Genomic DNA, 21,546 nt, shown 5'->3' on the forward strand with positions numbered 1-21,546 from the left:
GTTGGCTATTAGATGTAAACACAAATATCTTCTCAAATTCACTCAACGCTCCATTATTAGGCTATTGCTCCAGCATATAGTTAAACATAGACTATTATGGATGGTTAGATCCCTCTAATGAGAAAAAAAGATTGTATTACAAGTCAATCTAAATAGCAAAAACATGACTTTTTTATCTGAAAATATAATGTACAAACATTACTGCTTCGATTTCCCTCTTTGGAAAAAAAAAGTAGCAATAAAAGGTTTTGGTCTCCATACCATATGCATACCACATCTCTATACAACACACAAACGTGGAAGTAATAGTGACACTTGACACTGTCTCACTGGAGCTTCATCTATATACCTAATCAATTTCATGTCTTTTTCTGCAGTTTTCCTTATAAATACTTATCTAAAGAGGGTCTAACCAGTATCCGAGCCTTTTACCCACTGAAAATGACCCCACAATATGCCATTTCTACAGCCGGACGGCACGAAGCTCTGGTGCTATCAAGGAGAATTTACAAAAGTATGCAGTTATAAGCATTAGCTTTCAAATAAGCTCTTAAACACGTCACTACGATCTTTCAGTAACCTGCTAGCGCTGGAAAAAAAGCAAAGAAAAAAGGAGACATTAGTGTTCCCCACTCAATAGGATTATCAGGAGATTTTCAAGATGGGGAACTATGAATACAGGTTAAAGGCTTTTAAACATTACAGTTCAAACATTATGATTTTTATCTATTCATTCGTAAGAAGTTGAGACGTTATGGCTTGCAAAGACAAAGGTGCGTTCCGCACTTTCCATCAACAGAAAAGTTGCGATGAATATCTTTATAGCTTTCATCCACCCAATAAAATGCACAAAATTAAAGTGCTATAACAACCTATTTCACAAATTCTCATTTTAACTGGTATTTCATAAAAAGGCAATGATATTAAAACGCTCAAATATCAAGTTTCTATTAACAGATTTCTCAACAAAGCCTTCTCCATAAATTTTTCAGTCAAAACCGCAAATAAGTGATGATTGAACATGTTTTTGTTCAAAGTTTTTTTTTTTCAAAACACAGTATAAACGGAAAATAGCTGAAATCTTGGGTAGTTTTTTCAACAACATTGATATATATCTCGTATTTCTTATTCTTTTTGTTTTTCAGGAATACTCCTTCGACCAGATAAAAACTCCTTCTAATATTTTTCGGTACCTTCAAGAAATTTTAATTTCAAATAATAAATACAACAATTGATTTGTAATACTAGCTTGCAAGGGTTGCCTAAATTTATTAACCATTTGATTGATTCAAGTTAAGGGAGGAAAACCTGGCGGATGTTAAATGAAAACAAAATAAAAACTGCTAGGCCTATAGAAACTCTAAGTATAAGAACATAGAGGAAGTCCAAGCACCAGGAGAACCAATCAAATTGCAGGGCTTATTTGGACAGTAAGGATACAAGTTACCCTCTGAGTACCTCTACAATTCATGAATGCTAAATCTAAGCTTCTATGATACTTTCCTTAACTTTTTTTTCTTTTTTATAAGGGGCATCCAGTTAAAATGCATCAGGAACCATTTCCAAATAAAAGATAAAAAAGATTATGTAAAATATTATTGATACTCTTTCGTAGCTAAGATTTTATACAATGAAATAATTTTCGATAAAACTTACACTAGTCACGCCAGGCCTTAAGCTATATCACCATTGTCTATACTCGTGCTTTTTGGGGAGGAGGGCATTTCAAAGCACAACTTTGAAAGTCTTATCAATGTTATTGTAATTAACGTAAAATAGTGAGTCAATTGTCTCTTCGTTTTTAGTTGACAAACCTGGATGCGTTGGCAGACCTTGCCCTTTAACTGAAATAAAGGTAAGTTAATTTCAGTTTTTGTTGTGTTAATATAGCTAGCTTAAATATAAAATAAATAAGTCTCAAGCTCATAGTCTAGCATAAACTTCTAGGTTGATGAGATAAACTAAAACCATACCACGAGTCATAAAACCATACCTGGTAAATAAACTTTAAAATAAACTTCCTCTCCAAAACTAAGTTTAGCGAGATCACAATGTTTCAATGTTGTAGAATCTAAAACCGGCCGTAGGCAATGCTGAATTTCTTGACCTTCTGAAATAAATCGTACCTGGCTTTCTAAATCCGTAGGTAAATCACAAGGACCAAGACCATCATTTCACAAGTAAGGTATTACCAATCTTTCTAGTAATGACTTAATTTGGGACGGCCACGAAGCTATCAAACCATAATTCAACATCTGATCTTATACCGCTCTTAATCAGATTTTATACAGTCCCATATCAACTTTCAGAATTTGTGGATGAGTTGTCTGATGTAACCCAAACGCTCTTTTATAAAATTGGAGCTGGAGGGACTCCAACTGCTGATCTGCTTCTACAGCCCAAATCACCTCTTCATATTCTATCACTGGTATAATTTTTGTATTGAAGATTATTTTGTACATTTTTAGGTTTTTGATAATATATCAATAGATATCCTGATATAATAGTAGTTACAGCATAAGGCTTCCTACAAGGCCCATATCTCTTTGAATCGCTGTCCCAACACTTAAAAAAAAACTTCTTCAAGAAGCAGGTGTATGTTACATCAGAGGGATTGTGTTCTAAACGATGCAGGTGTCTGTTACGTCATAGGGAATGTTTTCTAAGAGATGCAAGTGCATGCTAGGTGATAGGCTTTGCTTGTTACATAATAGTTTCCGTAAAAAAAAACCTATGAGGCCCCAAATAAGGATTTCTAAGGTCTTTATGTAATAGGGCATGTTAGAGTCCGTTAGTCAAGCGGGAAGTCCCGCTTGTAAGAAAAATTGAACTTGGTTCAATATTTTACTAGTGAAGATAATGTAAACTTGCGTGAGTTTCTAGATTTGCTTCACAATCGGAAAATAGTTCAGTGTGTCAACATCGAGGATATCATTCTCTAAGAATGGATGTTTTTACTCTATTAGCTATTGAAGGCGCTAGAAATGGTGAAATGACACCCAGAGTGCCTAACATAGCAGTTGAAATTACAAGGGATTATCGGTTAACCCTAGAATGGGACAAGATTTTTGCAATATATATATAACATCATTAAGCAAATTCAAGTCGAAAGAACAGTCATGCTTTGCAGAAAAAATGAATATAATGAACATACAAAGATTACAAGACAGATTAAATGCACTAGTGAAATATATTGAAGACAACGATCTGAATCAATATATAAAAAAAGGAGTGAGTTTGTTGGATATTTTACTAGCAAGACAGAATCTTCGTTCTTTTTTAGTCTATAATCGGTAGTGAGAGTGTCAGGATTAAAAATGACTGGATTTGAGAAGCAAAATCACACGGAATCTAGTGACTTCGGGAAAATGTTTGATCCTAGATGATGATTTTCAAGAGTTATCCATTCAAAGGAAAACATTTTCTCAAAGAATGCTTAATGATATAATGAGAAATGATTCTCCGTCTTTGGACTATTGTATAAAACATTTACGTCGTGACCCAGACACATTTCCTCAATCTATTCATATATTAATTGAAACAAAACATGATATCGTGGATTCACTTTTGAGCACTAGCTAGATGGCCATTTTACAAAACAACAACAAATAAGTCCACATTACAAAAATCCTCTCTCTAAAAATCGCGGATCAAGTTCTTATTGGCAGTGAGACAATCAACATTTGAAAAATGTTTTACACATGTCCGTTATCTTTGTATATATTTAGCAGCTGGTCATCCTGTGAGAATTGTACTATTATTGATGAATATAATGAAAAATGTAGATTATACAATCCATATAAATTGCATAGAGGATACGCTGGGCAAATTAATGACTTTTATTACTACCTTTAAGATGTTTGTGACTCTCACACTAGAGGTTTACAATATTCCACTTGTCACTATGATAAGTGTGATCAAGAGGAAAATACTTACCATGGCATGATTGAAAAAAACCTTAATCGTGATTTCAGTTTATTTTTAAGAGACTTATATCGTCGTGGTTTTAAATTACTTTGGGAAGTAGTAGTAGTAGTAGTAGTAGTAGCTAGACGCTTCAAGTTCTGGAATAATAAAAGAGTCTGGTCTTTACGACATCGCTGTGAAGATAGTGGCTGCTATGATTGTAATCCTACTGACTTTTATTTGGCTTTTACAGAAAGCCAATGATTCTTCATATGAGAATATCGTGTGTGACATTGCTTCAAATAAGTAAATTGAAACACGTGAATTTTATAATATCATTCAGAATAGTAATATTGATTTTAAAAAACGATATAATTAAAATGATATTATATAATAACATCAATAATAACAATAATAAAAGAGTCTGGTTTTTACGACATCACTGTGAAGATAGTCGTATGATTGTAAGCCTACAGACTTTTATTTGGTTGTTACAGAAAGTGATTCTTCATATGAGAATATCGTGTGTGACACTGCTTTAGATAAGCAAGTTGAACCAAATGAATTTTATAATATGATTCAAAATAGTAATGTTGATTTTACAAAGAGATATAATAAAAATGATGTTACATTATATTATAGAAAATGTGACCCTGACTTAGCATCCGAAGATGAATAAAAGTTGAAACCTAGTGGGTTGCTACCACCTATCGTCAAAGATAGATGGAAGAGGAAATCCAAAGGACACAGAGTTTTGTCTATAAGTTTCAGTAACAAACAAATTCACAAACATTTCACTCTTAGGACACTGAAATTTAATATTGTACTGGTAGGACAGAGTATTGTCAAATAGAAAGTCGTTCAATCAAGGATTGTCACCATAAATACTAAGAAATTCACTGTAAGTAAATCCGTGGAATCAAAAAATAAAATATAATAGTGCATGAAAACCACAATTTTTGGTTGATAGATCTTGGACTTAAAGTAATAGATTTTCCACTTTGCTTAAGGAAGTTTTTAATGTGAGCTATGCAGAATGCATACGGTATGCCAAGAGGATAAACAAACTCAATATTCATCGCTATTCAAAAGATGCATGGCCAATTCTAAAGATGCAAACGTGCTGTGCCTATTCGGATAATAGTCATATCTTGAGTACCGGACAAATCTAATATAATGATACCAGGAGTTTTAGTAAGCCTTTCTTAGGTTACACCATTTTAAAATAATTGTGAATCTCGATCTAGGGATTGCATTGTCGATGCATACAGAGTCCTATAGGATTTATCAAAGGATAAATTGTAGAGTGGCATTCCATTTTCTTTAGATACAAGAGATGAAAGACCAAACACTTTAAAATCATGTGGAGAGCTTGTCCAGGATCCAACGACAGTATCACTTTTTACAAGAGCCAAAGCAAGTTTTGAAAGAATATCACCATTGATAAATGACGAATCGGCGTAGATACCTGTATCCGTAGCAATATGTCGTTGATTCGTAATTGCATGAGGAACGAGCAGTTTGGTATTATTTCCACTAGCTCTTAACCCCTTGTCAAAATATATACGACTATTTTTTCAATTACCGGTTTTTCGCTCTTTAAGTAGTTTAATGTTAAACTTTTCCAAGCATGAAAACTTCTTCCATGCATGATAGGCCTGGGCCCGAAGGCGAAGCCATCCGTTCTTGGTATATAGATATATGTAGAACCGGTGGCTTTGCCTTCGGGCCCCGGCCCTTGGTAGGCTTCTATATATGGACTCCCATTGGCGCTTGTATCCTAATCGCAGACTTTATTCTTGATACCATGACATCCCCACAGATTCATTAAAACCACCCTGGGAGAAATAGAAATTCTTTCTTAAAAATCCTGACCTATTTAGATCGTTCTTGTGACCCTAAGCTTCAATGATGTAATATATACAATTATTAATCGTTTAATTAATTAAAAAAAGAAATATAACTCTAACAATAAGACGTTTTGTTGTCAGTTGTCAAGGCTTCCTTCCACATTTTATGATGTGTTTGTCGTTCATTTTTAAGGGGTTGCAGAACTTTGAAGCTACGTTGGCTTTTAATACGAGAAAATACCACGTACAACATGCCATGATTGAAAACAGGAGAACTAGGGTTGACGCCAACAAATTCAAAAGTTAGACCTTGCGACTTATGTATAGTCATAGCAAATGCACGTCGAAGTGGAAATTGATGTTGTTGAACAGTACATCCAAGTTTATTTTTACTAAAATCCACTGTAACTGGAGATATATGAACTTCTTTTCCTATTTTTTTTTCCAGTAATAAAATGTGCTTTCATTATGTTGTTACATAATTTAGTAGCAATAAAGCGGGTCCCATGACACATCCCCTCTGAGATATCTAAGCTACGCAAAAGCACAACTATCGTATTTTTCTTTATTTCTAAGTCATGCAGTGGTAAATCTGCAGTTTCAATTGAATTGGGGAGTTCGGGAGAAAATTCAATTCTTTCTTTTTCTTTATCTTGTACAAAATCCTAGCTTTTATACGATTTGTATTCTCCAAATACTCTCCAAACATTCTCCAAATACTTCCTTAATTAAATTACCGCTGGAAATTATGTCTTCCGGTAATTCAGTTTAATTAAGTTAATTTTTACGAAGATTTCCATTTTCCAGTTCAAGATTGTGCTTTGCATGTTTCCTGTTGAGAATCGATCTGCATATTTTTCTCAAAGGAAATATGTTTGAAACACTTCCAAAGACGACTTCTTTTTATTCATTCATTGAGTGTTTCACTGCGGTTGCTTCAAGGTTGAATTAGTAATCACTGTCGGAAATAGCCTTCAGCAACTAGAATTTTCCCACCAAATGGCAAGTCTGGATTTGGAATGGACCGCAACAACGGATCTATATTTTGTAAGCCATACCTGGAAAGCATGAGTGCTCCGTCAACTAGGGAAACATCTACTTGAGCTAATTCTAAACCTTTGCTTGAGCCAGGTTTTATAGAAGAAACAGAATCTAAGGAAAGTGAAATTTGAAGCTAAAGTGTGTCGTTGGTCCAAATGGCAATAAGGTTGCTGTTGTTCCTGTATAAGCAATATATTTTACTGATTTTTTCCACACAGATAAAAGCGATGAGAAATAAAATGAAGATTCTTGTGAACCACCTGAACTATGAAACGTGATAAGACCTAGAGAACACCCCGAACAAATTAAATTCACAAAGGGTAAAAATCAACAACCAAATGAGACAAGACCCAAAAAACGAAAATTTACAAGTGTTATAAATAATAATTTGTTAGAAGAAAAAAAAAGAAGTTTTTGTACCGCCACCTGAATAATGACATTAGAATTTACAATCAGCCTCTGTTAAAAAACCAAGGTTTGGTGTTATGTTTTTCATAATAACAAAAGACGAGCGAAGGCAAAAGTTAAAGGTCCAATAACAAAAGTAATTTTGCAAAAAAATTGATTATAATTTAAGGTCATTTAAATTGATGAAAATGAAGCAGAGATAAATCTGATTAGAAAACTAATAAAAATGAGAATTGCAACAGCTAGAGAAAAGGCATGGAACAAACAACAACGAGATTCACATTGAATTATAAACACAATTTTGAACAGTGATTTGTGGTTGGAAACTGGAAAAGACTTTTTTTTTATAACGCATTAAGAAATTAAATGAGATGATGTTTGAATCTAAACTGCTAAAGAAAAAAGCGCGGAAAAAACTTTCTGAGGTAAAGATTCACGAGAAAGAGATTATCAGAGTTTGTCATAAATGGAGTGAGTCAAAAATGAAAGTGAAGAACAAAACAAATATTACGATATAAAAACAACACCATTACAATCTTCGACGCTAACAAAATGTGGTTCAAAACCCAGTACAAATCTACAAAGATGCCGTAAACAACGCAAAATTTTATTGCCAGTCATTGGGACCCTTCAAAATCCTTTGTGTTCCCTGGGGAGTCCTCTATTTTCCCTAGGAAGAAGTAGCGAAGAAATCTCACTTATTTGGAGGTTGTTACATAGAACAAGAATCAGCATATACAAGCTTACTACTTTCCGAGTGCTGGGGCCCTGGAAATGTCGATGTAAATCGACTACATACATGTTTTTTTTTTAGATGGCATATTGACATTTCTGGTCACTTAAAACGATCTAAAAACGTCACAGCTTTAAGGAAGAATCTGTATTTTTCCCATGTTAGTTGCATCTAACCTATGCTGACGCCAAGATCGATTTTCAAGTCTTTCTTCCTTTGTTAATTAGTATGGTCATTTAACATCGCAAAAACGTTTTTTTTAGGTAATTGATCAAAATTCTGGTGAAATCTTGGGACCAAATTCACCTGGTGAGATTTGCTTCAGAGGGCCCTACATGTTCAAGCAATACTGGAATGACCCTCAGGTAGCTGTTTTATTTTATTTATATCATAAATGGTATAAATCTTACTGGATAATATTTCTTGATATAATTAATTAGGTACATCAAACAGTTCGTGGTAACGAACTGTAGTAAGGAGCGACCCGGCTCAATAGAACCCAAAACTCTAAAAAATGGAACGCTAAAGTTAGCTTTTTAAAGTTTACGCTAAAGTTTTTTACTGCTTTAAAAAGAAGAGTTGAGAGAAAGAGTCAAACTTTAGCGTAAAGAGCGGGGCGTTGATGAGGAAGCAGCCCCTTTCATATACAAAGTAATTTCTGTTCGTTTTAAGTTTTAATGTCGCTCCTTACTTTCAGTTGAAAAAACTTGCTTTTTTCAGCGAATCTTTGATTAGTGAAAGAGGAACTTTCACTAATCAAAGATTCGCTATAGAAAAACCTCATCTGAAGGAAAAAAGGTTATATACGTTACTTACCTTAGTTCCTCTAGTGCCTCCAGAGGAACACAGGTCATCAGAGAGTAACCTCCAATCTTCCCTTAAGTGGGCCGTTGCATAGATGTCTTCCCACTCTGAAATGATTTTCCCACTCATCTGGAAGGCTTTTCTGTCACGTTTGTGAGTCTTACGAATTGTCACTTTTGGTTTTCTCCAGTGACGATTGCCTTCCCGCTGCCAGTGGAGGGGCATTTTAGGAAGTCTGATTAGGCATATGTAGGGTATTTTCAAGGTATTGCCATCTTGATTCCCTCACAACGAAGGCGATGTCTGGTTGGCATATAGGAGTACTGATCTCATGCCAGTACGGAGGTAGCAGAGACAGTCATAAATCAGGAACTCTTAGAGGTATTCCTGACCGCAAGAACTATGATTTTTCTACCAGAAAAAGGATGGTTTTTCTACCCATCTTTCTTAGAAGAGGACTGGTTCCTCTAGCTTACTCACCATGCAGTATAAAGATGTCAAAACATTTCTTGAAAGTAGAATGTGCACTTTGTCATGTGATCGCGACTACTCACTTAAGCCTTTCATAGATACAAATTTCAAAGATGCTTGGGGTTTAGATCCATCCCTAGCCTCTTCCTTTTGGAGAATTATTGCCTCAATAAAAGGTTTGATTTTCCAAATAATCTAACCCTTTTAACTTTCCTAGTTTGTTTTCTATTATGCATAATCATGTTTTTCATATTAGCACTGGTATAAGTACCAATTTCGTCTCCAGGGGAGAGGGATTGCGGAGTTTGGCTTTCCACAAAGTTTTTGTCAGACTCTTAAAAAGCAACAAAATACAAAAAAAAATTCGATTTGCTTAAAAGAAGAATTTTTTCCTTTAGTAAAAAGCAAGGATGAAGCTGTAATCAAGAGGAAGCTACTTCACATAAAGGGATCATAGAGTTCACTCCACTCCTTATAAACTAGACATTTCATGTATTTTAAAATCAAATTCTCACACTAAAAAAGGAAGATACTTAGAATTCTTAATACTGATTGAAAAAACAGAGCTGAAGAAACAAAATCGGTACCTTATTTGAGGCTTGCAAAGAAAAAAGATCAATTTTGGTACCTTATTTAATACTTGCTATTAAAGATACATGCATGAGCGCTGTCGAGGGATTTTTCAGGAAGAGGGGACACGTGATACCAAATTTTGTTAAGATTTGAATGTGAAAACGTTTCTTATTTTCTTGTTTGTATACATTTTTAATAAATTGTCGTTTCTCAAGGGGGGGGGGGGGTCATCTATTTCCCATAGATATGTAGTGTCAGGAAAAATTTTCTCGTTTTAGATCCGGAGTCTCAATGAACCCTGAATTTCAACGTACTTCATTTTATACTTCCAGATTAGAATTGGATAAAATTCTGATAATAACTATTTCTCTGTGTTTACTCTATTGTGCAAGAATTTCAAAATTTAAAGTACCTTTATCTTTGTGCTAGAGAAGACGCTTAAGAATTCAGCTCTGATTGTTCCTGGATCAATAGCACGAGTCTGTCTCTAAATCTCTCACATTAAGACCAAAGAATAGTTTTGACCGACCCCTTAGGTCAAGCAATACCCATCGGGCACAAGGTCGATGTACTTCCAAAGAAAATGTTTGGAAAAGAAAACATAGATCTTCAACGATTTTCTGTTTACAAGGCAAGCACGTGGAAACACAAACGCGCTATGGATTTTCTTTTAACCTTTTCTTCGTTATTAAGCAAAACAAAAGCAAAAATATGACAGTTTGCCAAAAGAAATATGATTTCATAGTTTTGCTATTTTCTGGTTTACAAGAATCTTGTTTAATTTGTTTGTTTGTTTTTTCAGAATACGGAGCGAATGAAGAAAGACGGATGGATACATTCTGGCGACCTTGGATATTATGATGAGGACGGCTACTTATATTTTATTGAGAGACTCAAAGAAGTAATCAAATACAATGTCTTCCCTGTAAGTATAAGAAATTAGGTTTCTCAATTTGAAACTGATACACATTTTCCACTGTTGTCACAGAAGTATTTATTTGGAAGTTTGTTTTCTCATTTCTACGCTAGCCTTTGAATAGAGATATGCTAATTTATGACGCGTGTGATGTATTCGAGTAATAGTATATAAAAAAACCATTTGTCATGCTTGTCTATTTCTATAGTAGTACATTTTGTTTTAAGAAATAACTGCTGAATAAGGTTTCGACCAGAAGTTGCGAAAATCAATTTAGGCCCTTAGCATTATTTTGCAATTTAGGAAGTTTCCAAGAACGTTGTTCTTTTTTAATTGACTTTTGCAACTTTTTTCAATTTGAATGTAACATCTTTGATTTCAAAACAAAAGTTCTAAGCCTCTGTAAAAAAAATTCTGGATACCCCCCCTTCTCCAGTATTTTCTCTAGAAACGAGGATGTAAGGATTTTAGCACCTTGCGAGAGTCTAAGTTTCTTTCAAACATTATAGGTGATGCCTGATGCAATAGAAAAGCTAATCATGTCTCATCCTTCAGTTGAAGATGCAGCAGTTCTTGGTCTTCCATCTCTCCAGCATGGCGAGCTGCCTCTTGCTTATGTTGTCAAAAAAATAGGTCACGATAATGTAACAGATTCGGAATTATTGGACTTTGTTAACGGTAAGTTCAAATCAAACAATACAATTTCTTATTATAACAATCATTAAGACAAAATTACTTTATTTGGTTACGAAATTAAATCGTATTTCACTTCTCCACCAAATGCATATAAAAAAAAAGTTCTTTAGGCTTTTCTAAGGACGTGCACATGGGGAGGGGTGTTGGCTGGGTTAGGGTCTTGCCCAACTCGATTCCTGAATATTTCCAAATTTCTGGATACTCTTATTCAAGTTATCACTTAATTTTTTTCCTATTACCCCGAATCGCTCAAAAAACTACGTACAGCCCTGGTGTTTATATTAAAAATAGATAAATATACTAGTTATCTCAGTACAGTGGGATTGTTTTATCTCTTTCATGTAAGCCAACCTTTTTCCTTTTCCGAAGAGGAAACTGGAGTAGATCATCCGTCATTCAACCAAATCCAATATAAAAAAAAACTGAACTATTTTGTAGAGCGAATCTGAGGTTTTGGTTTGTTCCAAAGATTTCCAAAGTGAGTAGGAACTCTTAGATAATGTCTATGCGTTCTTCAACCTTAATAAAAATCCCAGACAGAAAAATTTTACCGGACTTCATAAACTACCAAACGAAGAAGGAAAGAAACATTTGTTTGTAATTGTAAACAGACACACAACTGTTACAACTACTACTGAAGTTAAGGATATTATGGTGAGGCTTTCAGGGAATGATTAGGAAGATTTCCAACTAACTCAGAACACACTATGAGCATGCATATTGTCAAAAGGGCTTACCAGCAATGTCTTAGTAACGACTTAGATTATTAATTTGGAACATCCAGGGTATGTTGAGGCATTTTGAACTAACTAACAAGTACTCTGTCCTTACTACTACACTACCACTATATCACTACTGCTACGATTACTGCAACTAGTAAGGCTAATGGTACTATGGTGATCCTTGATGGCACCAAGGTGCAGCTTAGTAATGGTACTAGGCTGCTTACCTTCCAATCTCTTTTGGCTCTTAAAAACGGCGCTATAACTTTTCATTTCCAATCGGACTATGCTACCATACTACCACTACTGCACTACCACTATTACTACGATTACTGCAACTAGTACAGCTAGCGTTACAAAGGTGGAACTTTTAGGACATATCAAGGAGGATGTTGAGCTAGGCGAAAACCCAAAATATACATACTACAGCTACCATGACTAGTAATAGTACTACTATTACTGATACTACTACAACTGCTACAACTACATGCGGTGTAGATGCCAGTTATTCAAAGAGCATAACAGCTAAATCTCAGGGACAGTTTAGAGTATTAGGTTCAAACTTTCATGATACTAAGCTGCTTGCACTCCAATTTCTTTTGAATCTAAAGAAGGGCACTAGAACTTTTCATTTCCAATCGAACTATACTAACATACTACCCCTACTACTACGAATACTCCAACTAGCAAGGCTAATGGTACTAAGGTGAAACCTTATGGTTCTGTGCTTATTACTATAATACTAGTACTACTAAGATTAATACAACTAGTAAGGCTAATGGTAATAAGGTGAAACTTTCAGGGTATGTCAAGGGGGATGGTGAGCTAGGCAAAAATACAAAACGTGCATACTACTACTACTGCGACTAGTACTAATACTACCATTACTGTTATCACTACTAGTGCTGCAACTAGACGCTGTGTGGATGTAGCTTATTAAAAGGGCTTAACAGCCATATCTCAGAAACATCTTAGAGCATTAAGCTGAAACTTTCAGTGCATGTTGAGGGGAATTTTGAACCAGTCAAAAGATATTAAATGCAAACTGCATTATGTGCAAGCTCTTACTACTAGCAGAAGTAGCACTACTACCGCTGTATTACTAAGGCTAATGGTATTAATTTGGAATTTTCGGGGACTGTTGAGGGAGATAGGTGGCTACGTTAGAGCACGTTACGTTCATGCAGGTTATAAAAAGAACATATCAGCAATGTCTCAGAAGCAGCTTAAAATATTAAGCTGAAAGTATCAGGCCTTATGTAGGATGCTGAACTACACCAAATAGGCATAATGTGGATGCTATTACTGTTTACTACTATTTTAACTACCGCCACCACTAACACTATTCCTATTGTTCCTACTATTACTTCTGCTATTATGCCCATTACTATTGCTAATGCTAAGGGAATGCTAAGGGTCAAAATTTCAGAGAACTGTGAGGGCAGCATTGAACAGAGTCGAACAAACACTTAAGTACATATAGGATATCAAAGGAATGCATTACTCAGCCGTTATCAGAGTAACGGCTTAGGGCAGTGGTTTCCAAAGTTGACTGGGCTCTGATCCATCTTACAAAAATTTCCAATCTTATGACCCACCTTTTTGGTGTTCTAGAGAAAAGAAGTAGTAAAGGTCATACATTACAACTAGATGATTCTACCAACGTGTAAGGTAGAACCATCTACCTAGCTCACCTAGATTCTACCTAGCTCAACTGCTGATTTTGTATGTTGTATATGAAAGAACGACACACATGAAGATATCTGTTCTGCAAACCAATAAGTCGTTGAAGTGCAGATGTAATTTTCAATATAATGGATTCCTACATAAATGAAAAAACCTTATAACGAAGAACTGTATCAGTGTACGCACTGACGGTGCTCGGACTATGAGCAGGGAAAATAGAAATGTGGTTACGAAGTTCTAGAACAAAGTCCGCGTGCTTTGCGGACACACCCTAGTCTTCATAGAGACGTCCTAGTTTCCAAAGCATTGTCCGATTATTTCCAGACAGTGCTTGATACAGCTGTGAAAATTTTTAATTATTTTAAAACAAAACCCTTACAAGCCCACGTATTTCAAAGACCGTGTAAAGAAATGAATAGCCGCGACACATCTATTCTTCTGCATACAGAAATTTGCTTATCATCCAGGGAAAAACGCTGACACGATTAGTGGAATTGCGTAATGAAGTTGCAATTTACTTGGAAGAAAAAACTGAAATATATTAAACACCTACTTGATGTCAAGTTTATTCTCAAGCTCGAGACATTTTCGTAAATCGTGAACAACTATTGAAGTTCTGGCACTCAGTTGCTGATAACTATTTTCGCCTGTTTGATGAAGCTATGATAGTTCTTCTCCTCTTGACTATCTCGTATTTATTTAAGGCCAGATTTTAAGTTAAAACCACTTAAGAACTAAGTACAGAAATTAATTGGACATATACAACTCACTACGATTAAAAGTAACAAAAGTTGAAGTTGATGCCGAAACTGCAATTAAAACAAAATGGAAACAAATATAACATTCTCATTGAAATAACTTTGTAAAAAAAAAAAAAAACTTTGCATGTGCAGTTATGTAAGTAATGAAAAGAACATTTAAGTCTTATTTCTTATTTAACGGTTTTTGATTCATATTTGTAATGCTTGTAATTTTGTTCATTTTAATTAGATAATATAAGCTCCACTACTCACTACTACGGATTCTGAGTATTACCATTATTAATGGTCGCGATCATGACCCACTCAATATTTGCTTACAATCCATAATTTGGGAACCACTATCTTTATTAAGCTGATACTCCAAGGGCTACCAATAGTACTACCACTTTTCCCGCTACTTCTTCTTCTACTACTACTACTTCTTCTACTATTACTGCTACTATTGAACTAAATCAAAGTAGCTTAGTTGCATCTTGTCAAGCTATCCAGACGCGGTATCTTGGGAGTAGAGTAGGGTATAAAGTACAACAGAAACTTTCATGGGAAGCTTAATTTTCTTTAAAACTAAATCAGAAGGCACGTATGCTGGGTGTCAATAAGACACCTCAGTAATATCTCAAGAACTACTGAGGGTATTAAGTTAAAACTTTCAGGACTACTACAATTACTACTTCTGCTCTTAAAATTGAACTGAATCAAAAGAATATAAGTGCATCCTAGTTGTAAAATTAGCATAGATACATTGTTTTAGGGATGGTATTGAGCTTTATTTGTCAACTTCCTTGATGAGGTGTAAAACTAAATCGAAAGATACTAGATGTTTGTCAGGATTTTCAAAAGGGCGTATATCATTGAAATCTATTGAAAATTGTTGTCCACTATATAAATTTTATATCAGAATATAGATTTTTAAAGAAAAAACTGAGAAAGATTTGAAATAGTCTATTCCTTACCAATGTAAAAGAATATGTCTATAAAAAATGAACAGAAATTAGTCTTTTTCATAAAATAAGTTTTTCAAAAAAAAGTACAGAGCTACCTTCAACAAAAAATGAGCAGAAATAAAGTCAAATAATTTTCAAACAGTTCGTGGTAACGAACTGTAATCAAAACCCTAAAAAACGGAATTTTGATACCACTAGTTACATCAAAAGAATCGCACTTTAATGCTGATTTTAAACATATATATTTCATCAAGTTTAGTCTTACCCATCAAAAGTTACGAACCTGAGGAAATTTGCCCTATTTTAGAAAATAGGGGAAAATACCCCCTAAAAAATCATAGGATCTTAACGAAACTCAAACAATCAGATTCAGCGTATCAGAGAACCCTACTGTAAAAGTTCCAAGCTCCTATCTACAAAAATATGGAATTTTGTATTTTTTGCCATAAGACAAATCACGGATGCGTGTTTATTTGTTTTTTTTCCCCAGTGGTGATCGTATCGACCCAGTGGTCCTAAAATTTTGCAAGAGGGCTCATTCGAACGGAAATGAAAAGTTCTAGTGCCCTTTTTAAGTGACCAAAAAAATTGGAGGGCACCTAGGCCCCCTCCCACGCTCATTTTCCCCCCAAAGTCGTCAGATCAAAATTCTGATATAGCCATTTTATTCAGCATAGTCGAAACATCTTGTAACTATGTCTTTGGGGACGACCTACTCTCCCACGGTCCCCGTCAGGGGGGCTGCAAGTTACAAACCTTGACCAGTGTTTGCATATAGTAATGGTTATTGGGAAGTGTACAGACGTTTCCAGGGGGATTTTGTGGTTGGGAAGAGGGGGTTATGTGGGGGAAACTTTCCATGGAGGAAACTTCCCATTATCATGGGGGAAGAAGATTTCCATGACGAGGGCGCAGCATTTTCTAGCGTTATTTAAAAAAACAATGAAAAAATAAATATGAAAAAGATTTTTTCAACTGAAAGTAAGGAGTAGCATTAAAACTTAAAAAGAACAGAAAATATTACGCATATAAGGGGTTCACTTCGTCCTAATACCTCACTCTTTACGCTAAAGTATTTTTAGTAATTTCAACTATTTATTCTACGGCCTTTGTGATTCAGGGAAAAAATTTAAGCTTTAATGTAAAGAGCGAGGTATTGACGAGTGGGCGAACCCTCTCATATACGTAATAAAAACATACGAATATAGAAGTTTGTTATGTAAGCTAATTCGTAAGTTACGTATATATTTTACTAATAAAAACGTTCGTAAAAAATTAAAAGTTCTAGTTGCCTTTTTAAGTACCTAAAAATTTGGATGGCAACTGGGCCTCCTCCCTCCTCCTTTTTTCTCAAAATCATTCGATCAAAACTATAAGATAGCCATTTAGCCAAATAAATAAATATGCAAATTTCGCTTTAACTATTCATCTGCGGAGAGCCGAAATCAAAACATGGATTAACTAAAAGACGTTCAGAAATTAAATAAAAAAAACAAGTTTTTTGTAACTGAAAGTAAGGAGCGAAATTAAAACTTAAAACGAGCAGAAACTACCCCGTATATGAAAGGGGCTGTTCCCTCTTCAACGCCCTGCTCTTTACGCTAAAGTTTTTACTGTTTTAAAAAGTAGAGTTCAGAGAAAGAGTCAAACTTTAGCGTAAAAAGCGGGGCGTTGAGGAGGGAACAGCCTCTTTCATATACGGGGTAGTTTCTGCTCGTTTTAAGTTTTAATGTCTCTCCTTACTTTCAGTTAAAAAAAAACTTGTTTTTTTATTTAATACAAACATAAAACAACCATAAATAACCGTCAATAATTTAGTGAACCCCAAAACAAACAAAGAAATTACAATAAATAACCGGATCAAACTCCAAACGAGTAAAAACTAGGATAAGTAGGAATGATTCCTCCATGCCTTCTAAAGACCACAACATAAGTTGCAATTTACTGAATGAAAACAAAATATGTCTTAAATGTTTTTCTCTTTTTTAACTTTAATAGATCAACTTTCAGAAACAAATATCAGCATTCATATTAAACTTTCAATCCAAATTCATTTGTTTTTTTCGTTTTTTCAGTAATCTTGGTTATCATGATTTTTTCCCCCCAGTAATCTTGGTTATCGTGATGTTTTTTTTTTTCAAGTATTATAAAATATAGAAACATTCAGCTCATAATAAGGATTGTGTCCAACAAAGTGCAAATCATGTTCTGGTCTTTAGAAGGTATGGGAGAGTTTCTCTCTTTTGTTCGGTCACTTGTTTTATGACAGGGTATGGAAGATGGGGTCTAACGACAAGTCTTCTCTTATGCTTTTGACTTGTATATACTGTCTTTGAAAGAGTCTGGCAGATTAATGCCTCTCATAAATTGAGCACTAATTACGATATTCAGTAAACTTAAGAATCCTGATTGTTTTATTGTTCGTCAGTACCATCTTAAGCCCCTTAGGTGTGAACCCTTGAGATTCCAGGGGTCTTCTTCCGAAACTCAAATCGGACTCCAGCCCCTGTTGAACCCAATTCTGGCATCCTGAAATCCTGAAGGTTGACTGTTGGAGTCCAAAGGAAGGAAATATAGAACCTTCTAGTTCAACCCGTCAACCTTAGATAGTAAGTAGAAACAATTTGAAGTAAAATTTAAGTTTTTAGGGTTATATAGCATCGCTGAATACAGATCAGTAGTAAAAGAAACATAAGTTTTGGGATTGTTGTTAGTTTTTCAGTGTGGGAGATTATTTTTTGGGAAAAAAGTAAATGTGTCACACAATCCGATCAAGATCAGTCGGCAATATCAAGAAAAGGGTCGTTTACAAATAACTTTATCTGGATCAGCCTACTAAGTTGTATCATAGTTTTGGCGCCAGACGGAACCTAGCAAAGAACAAATTGCCGCCAAAAGCAATAGACAACTTAACAAGACATTATGAAAAAGCTGCTTTTTAATCTAAAAACACATTTAGTGCGCACAGTAAAGACATAACTTAACTTCATTTTCTTTCCTAATTGGTGGAATAATGTCAGTGTATTTATTTTCAGGCAAGGTTGCCGATTACGAAAAGCTTCGTGGAGGCCTTTACTTCATTGATCAAATACCAAGAGTAGTTGGACGAGTTAACCGAAGAGAGCTCAAGTCCCGCGCCATTGCAGAGGCCGAAGCTCGAAATAAACAATAGGCATAAGGCTATTTTGACAAATAAAAATTATATGTAATACAAGAGTCTACAATAAATTTCAACAATGATGAGCATGGTTAGCTTGTCAGAATGCGCTTTACGTTTTCAATATTACGCGACACACCTTCGCTAGTTGTACTAAAGTTGCAAGAGACCCAATTTTTTTTTTTAACATCCTTTCGCTAACGTAATTTACAGACTGAGTATAGTCAGCTACGGTAAGTTCAAACACGCTGGCAACACTACCTCGCAGCCTGTAAAAGTTTGTTGGTTCTGAATTCTGCCTGGATCTTATTATCAGAAGCAGAAAAGGAACTTCTATATTTGCCCCTTTCACTTATTATAGGCATACAAGAAGTTGAGCTGTTGTTTTCTACTATTTTGAATGAGGAAAATAACAATCAAGTGAACCTTCATACTTATCTGTTGGGCTCTACGGTGAAATATTGGATTAACCTTCGCCTGGAGATACGTGGCTAAGGGTTCAATCGCTGATACGACAAGGTCAACTCAAGGACGTTTGTATTCAAGTAGCGTCGTTAATCAATATATACTTGATGCTTCTGGATCAAACTCCAATCATGCTCAACACATACCTACAGATCTCAAGCTTTGCCGTAAACCTTGTGAAAACATAGTTTATGCGTGAATCCTCAACACAAACTTAAAGAGCACGAGCAGTACTACAAGTTATGTGGCTTGAAATCTTGACAATTAATAATTTGACTAAGGGTTATTGAAAATGCAATTGTTAGCTAGATGGAACATTTCACGCTTTAAAATATACGTTTATCAAGCTTCAATAGACTTTATATTGTTTTATACTATCTTTGGTGAGATAATCTGTATTCTGAGCTAAATCAGTTTAGACAAGTTTAAAAAATTGTCTCCTGATCTGTAGCAAGTTTGCTCGCCAATATTTATTTTTACCGGTAAAACAAAATAAACTGCTTACTGCTTTTTTTTAAGTAAAAACAAATTGTTACTGCCAGTTTTTTAGCCTTGTTTCAGTGTGGGTTTTTTTTTGTGTGTTAAAGTTCTATTGACCATTTTTATGCTTGATTGGTGCTTCTTTTATTTCTGTCTTACTGTATTATTTTGTTCCTTTGTTTTGCTTTCTCTTTTTGGAAATATGAAGCGAATTCGGCACTATTAGAGCTTGTGATGCCCTATTAGAGTTTGAAAATAAATATTATCTTATCTAAATTGGAGAACAGGATATCCCCCTCGATTCCCCCTCCCCCTTTAAAAGTATATATTTGTGATTTGACATAATTTCACATGGACATCAAATACTATAGCCTCTTGTTTTGGCATTTATTTTTCGAGAATATGCATATGTATTGTCAACCATGATCTGATAATGTTTTGCACTGTAAACATTTTTGAAAAATAATGTCAATTGCTTAGTTTTGGTTTTAGAGATATAACATAATATTTTTTAACCACGTTAAAAAACTTGAAATTTATTTCTATTTACACGCTTACAAATACCTTATCAATCCTCAATATGATAAATTGCTCTATTTTCAGGAACTGAAACGAATAAAAACAGTGATGTTGCACTGAGCGCAAATGTGTGAACATCTTTAAGGTGTTAGTGGATCTTCAAGACTCAAATTTTTGTTAATAAGCCTAAACTGTCAAATGTAAAATTTAGGAATTACTGGGTTTTCAAAAAGACGTCAGCTACAAATGTATTTGAAATTGACTGTATTTCAAACAATAAGCTGTGCGGAAAATGTGGTTCAATTTCACTTTCTTCAGTTATAATAAGAGAAAGGTTGCGATGCCTTGGGCACGTTCTATGGATGAAGTATGAGATATTGCCAAAGATCATCCTTGCCAGCCAACCATCTAGGACCAAAAGAAAAGCAGGTCGTCCCCGAGTGAGGTAGGAAGAAGTCATATCGAGAAATTGAAGGGAAATTATAACTCCGTGGGAGGGTGTAAAGATCGATGTTTTAAATGGATTGGGATGAAGGAGAAGGTTGCGTAGCTGTGTCGGCCCCCGGCCACGAGCAAGCAAAATCTCATTTGACAAAATCTGCCGGAGCCAAAGTGTCTTTAACAAAAAAAGACCTTAAGTTTATTATCAATAGCAATTTTTAACTGACTAAGACGAATAGATAGGCCATGGCCTCATTTTGACAAAGCTCTTCACACCATTTAAACTACCGGAGCCGAAGTGTCTTTAAGAAAAATAGACCTTCAATTTTTGAGCAATAATAATTTTCAACTAAATAAGATTAATAGGTGCGCCACAGCCTCATTTTGACGAAGGCTTCCCTTTACATCTTTTAAATTATCGCAGCCAAAGTGTCTTTAGGAAAAAAAATACTTTCAGTGATCAACAATAGTTTTTCAACTGATTAAGATTAATAGGTGGGCCATCAACTCATTTTGACAGAGCTCTTCACACCTTTTAAATTACCGGAGTCGAAATGTCCTAAAGATTTTTTTTTTCTTTTTGACAAATCCCTCATTTTGACAAAACCTCAATTTGACAAATCCCTTTAAACATTTTAAACTACCGGAGCCCAAGTATCTTTAAGAAAAACATACTTTCAGTTTGTGATCAATAATAGTTTTTCAACTGACTAAGATTAATAGGTACGCCAAAACCTCATTTTGGCAAAGCCCTTTACACCCTTTAAATTACTGGAGCCGAAGTGTCTTTACGAAAACAGACTTTCAGTTTCTGAAAAATATTAATTTGTCAACTGACTAGCATTTTCATTTTTGGTAGCCTTAAGGGCCCGTGCATAAAATTAGATATAAGCCAGTTAAAATTACCATTTCGCAGCACAGTAAGGGAAATAAAAGTCCAAGTCCTGTTTTAATAATTACCGGAAATAATTGA

General features: G+C 34.8%; 1 protein-coding gene across 1 annotated transcript in view; it reads left to right on the forward strand.

Annotated features, from left to right (window-relative positions):
• Nucleotides 1-18,749, forward strand: part of LOC136024938 (uncharacterized) — a 49,375-nt gene extending 30,626 nt beyond the window's left edge. The window contains exons 8-12 of the mRNA XM_065700528.1: nt 1,806-1,855; nt 8,202-8,303; nt 10,589-10,711; nt 11,212-11,380; nt 18,547-18,749. Coding sequence (XP_065556600.1) covers nt 1,806-1,855; nt 8,202-8,303; nt 10,589-10,711; nt 11,212-11,380; nt 18,547-18,683 — 581 coding nt within the window. The 3' untranslated portion in view covers nt 18,684-18,749. The remainder of the gene's footprint in view (nt 1-1,805; nt 1,856-8,201; nt 8,304-10,588; nt 10,712-11,211; nt 11,381-18,546) is intronic.
• Nucleotides 18,750-21,546: the final 2,797 nt, after the last annotated feature.

The sequence above is a fragment of the Artemia franciscana genome, chromosome 3 (assembly GCF_032884065.1).
Source record: "Artemia franciscana chromosome 3, ASM3288406v1, whole genome shotgun sequence".
In the NCBI taxonomy this organism is placed as follows: Eukaryota; Metazoa; Arthropoda; class Branchiopoda; order Anostraca; family Artemiidae; genus Artemia; species Artemia franciscana.